The following is a 2,793-nucleotide window of genomic DNA, read 5'->3' as shown; positions in this document are numbered from 1 at the left end:
TGCACTTCACCACTTGAATCCGTCCAAAGGATTCGTTGAAATTTTCGATCTTCATCGCGCACTGAGAACTGTCGATACATTTTCTCGATGTCACCACTTAACACATAATTGTGGAGACGAAATCGTAGTATGTGCGACACCAGATCGTCTTGAATGGTTGGACCGACCATAAGGGTTTCGTTGAGAGAGATCCCAGAGTCGGTTTTTGCCGAACCATCGAAGACTACACGAAGCTTCGTCGTCATGCTGGTTTCCTTGATTACTGCATGATGAGGTAAAAAGAAACCATCGGTATCTGTTGGATCTTGTACTAGTGACATGTGTCCGAGGTCCAGATATTCCTGCATGACTGCTGTGTAGCGTTCCTTGAAGAGAGAATCTTGCTTGAAACGGCGTTGAAGTGCGTTGAACCGTTTCATAGCTCTGGCGCGTGAATATCCTAAGCGCTCTTTGTTCTCATTAAATGGAAGGGCAACTATGTATCTTCCAGTAACGTCTCGATGTACGTGTTGCTGAAAGTGTTTCTCACAGGCCCTTTCTTCCAAGGAGAGATGAGGGGTTGATGGTCCCTCTTCGATCTCCCAGAATTGTTTCATGTCGAATTCCAATCGACTGAGTTGACAATTCTTTGATGCTGCATTGTTGTCTCGGCTCGTTGTAGACTGTTCAGCGTCGCTGGACCAGTGAGATGTTTGATGACATCTGTCGTTTTCGAGGTGGATGTCCGTGGAGGTTGAAGACTTCTCGTTGTCCCAGCTTGTTGGAGACAGGATGCTACCTCCAAGAATCCATCCTAACAGTGTCTTCTGAAGAATAAGGTCCGGCCCTTGTGGCGGCGACAGCTTGATTTGTCCGACGCTGAACAAGGCCAATGTTGGACCAGTCCCAAGCAAAAGGTCGATAGGTGCGGGCCTATGGAATTCTGGATCAGCAAGTTTCAGATTTGCTGGAATCTGGACAGAATTCCTGTTAATGGGCTGCTGTGGCTCCATCTCCGAAATGCTCGGGATGACGAGGAAATCGAGCCTTTTCTCCCATCCGTTGATGTCAGATCGTATCGATGTCGTCACGATGTGGCTGCTTGATGTTGTCATCTGGTTGAGCGCTCCAATCGGGATGGAGCATCTTCTTTGCTTCAGATGAAGTCTGGTCGCCAATTTTTCAGACATGAAATTGGCCGTTGAACACGTATCCAATAGGGCCCTGCAACAAACTAAATTCTTTAAGGAGTCGTATACCTTTAGCCTTGCTGTTGTCATCAACTCGGTGGATGCTGTGCGAGCTGAAAGGGAAGTGCATCCGCGACTTCCTGGCGTCGAGCGTCATGTTGCGCTGGTGACTGCCGCAGCTGTCGTCGATCCTTGCTTCTTCGGTGGCGTCGGTGATCTTCTCCCACTCCTCGGCAGATGTAGGAGTGTGTTGTGTCCCAAGTTGCAGATCCTGCACTGGGACGAAGTACACTCTTGGGTCGAATGTCCAGTCCGAAGGCACTTAAAACACAATTTTTCCTTCCTTGCCGCGTTGATTCTTTCGCTGACGGATAGCGCGTGGAATTCTTCGCAGCGATGTATCGTATGCGCCTTGTCTTTACACAACGCACAATTTTTTAATGGCGTGGTGGTGACGAAGACTTTAGAATCCTTCCTCGAAGAAATGTTGGGAATTCTCTTTGTTTGTCTTCTCTGCGGCGTGGGTGATACCCTTGGTGATGCTCTGCTGGTTTGGGTGTTTGTCCTACTGGTCGCGGTCGTCTCCAGCCTCCGTGATCGTTGGCGGAGGAATTCCATGAGACCGCTAATCTTTGGCGTCTCCTTATCCTTCAGCGTGCTGTCGTACGCCATCCTGGTCTGCTGCGCGAGCTTGGGCAGCAGAATAGACATTAGGAGATGATCCCAATGTTCGACTGGAACGTTGAGTGTGGTCAGCGATCTCAAATGCTGCAAGACGTGACTCACGAAGTCGCGGAGTCCTGCAGCTGTCTCTTGTTCCACTGACGGCGTTTCGACCAAGAGATCGGTGTGGCGTGCAATAATCAGCCCTTCGTTGGCATAGGTATCTTGGAGCAGTTGCCAAGCCTTGCTATAATTCTGCTCTGTCGTTTCCATGGCTGCGATGACCTTCGCAGCTTCACCCGACAGAGCTGATCGCAAATAATGGAACTTTTGCACCTTACTGAAGGCATCTTGACTATCGATCATCGAGGTGAATTTGTCCTTGAACGATAGCCATTCTTCGAATTTACCACTGAAGTTTGGTAAATCAGCCTTCGGTAAGTTTACCTGCAGTCCTGTTGATGACAGTGCAGGGGTGCAGCAACTGGCTGCTGCGGCGACGTTGGGTGTTGGCGGCTGGGATTCGGTCAGCCATTTGTCCGTTGTGACACTGGTTTCGATGTATCGCTCTTCTACTTCGAAGCGCTCAGTTTCATGATCAGCGTCTTCTTGCAATACTTCGATCGCCGCCTGAATTTCTTCGAAGGTTAAGTAGACTTCTCTCATCCTTTGAAATCTACTCCTCAGCATCGCGGGGTTAGGCTGTTGTTCGTAACCTCCCAGATATCTCTCGAACATGGTGATGTGTGATTTTATTCCACTTCTCCGTCTGATGAGATGTTTGAGGCGTTGTGCATCGTCTGTTGCCATGATGTAGCGGTGGACTGTTACTTTCTACGGGGATATATTTGCCGCTGAACGTAGATTGTAGAAGTCACTTCACTGGCAATTTACCGAAGTTTGCACTTGCTGGTTTCGGATCACTTCACAGGATCCGGCTCGAAGGACCATAAAAATGTAG

At 49.0% G+C, this 2,793-nt stretch overlaps 1 protein-coding gene across 1 annotated transcript; it reads right to left on the bottom strand.

The window, feature by feature from the left end:
- Positions 1-78: 78 nt before the first annotated feature.
- LOC108570069 lies at positions 79-2,642 on the bottom strand (the record flags this gene model as incomplete). Its single annotated transcript, XM_017941575.1, has 3 exons — positions 1,601-2,642; positions 1,307-1,490; positions 79-1,203 (listed from the first exon to the last, which is right to left on the bottom strand). Coding segments are annotated over exons 1-3 (2,351 nt in total), but the record flags the coding sequence as incomplete, so codon positions are not given.
- Between the last annotated feature and the right edge of the window lie 151 nt (positions 2,643-2,793).

Source organism: Habropoda laboriosa, unplaced genomic scaffold (genome assembly GCF_001263275.1).
Source record: "Habropoda laboriosa isolate 0110345459 unplaced genomic scaffold, ASM126327v1 scaffold6074, whole genome shotgun sequence".
Lineage (NCBI taxonomy): Eukaryota > Metazoa > Arthropoda > Insecta > Hymenoptera > Apidae > Habropoda > Habropoda laboriosa.
The sequence above is the reverse complement of the archived record's forward strand: the minus strand, read 5'-3'. Positions and strand labels throughout refer to the sequence as shown.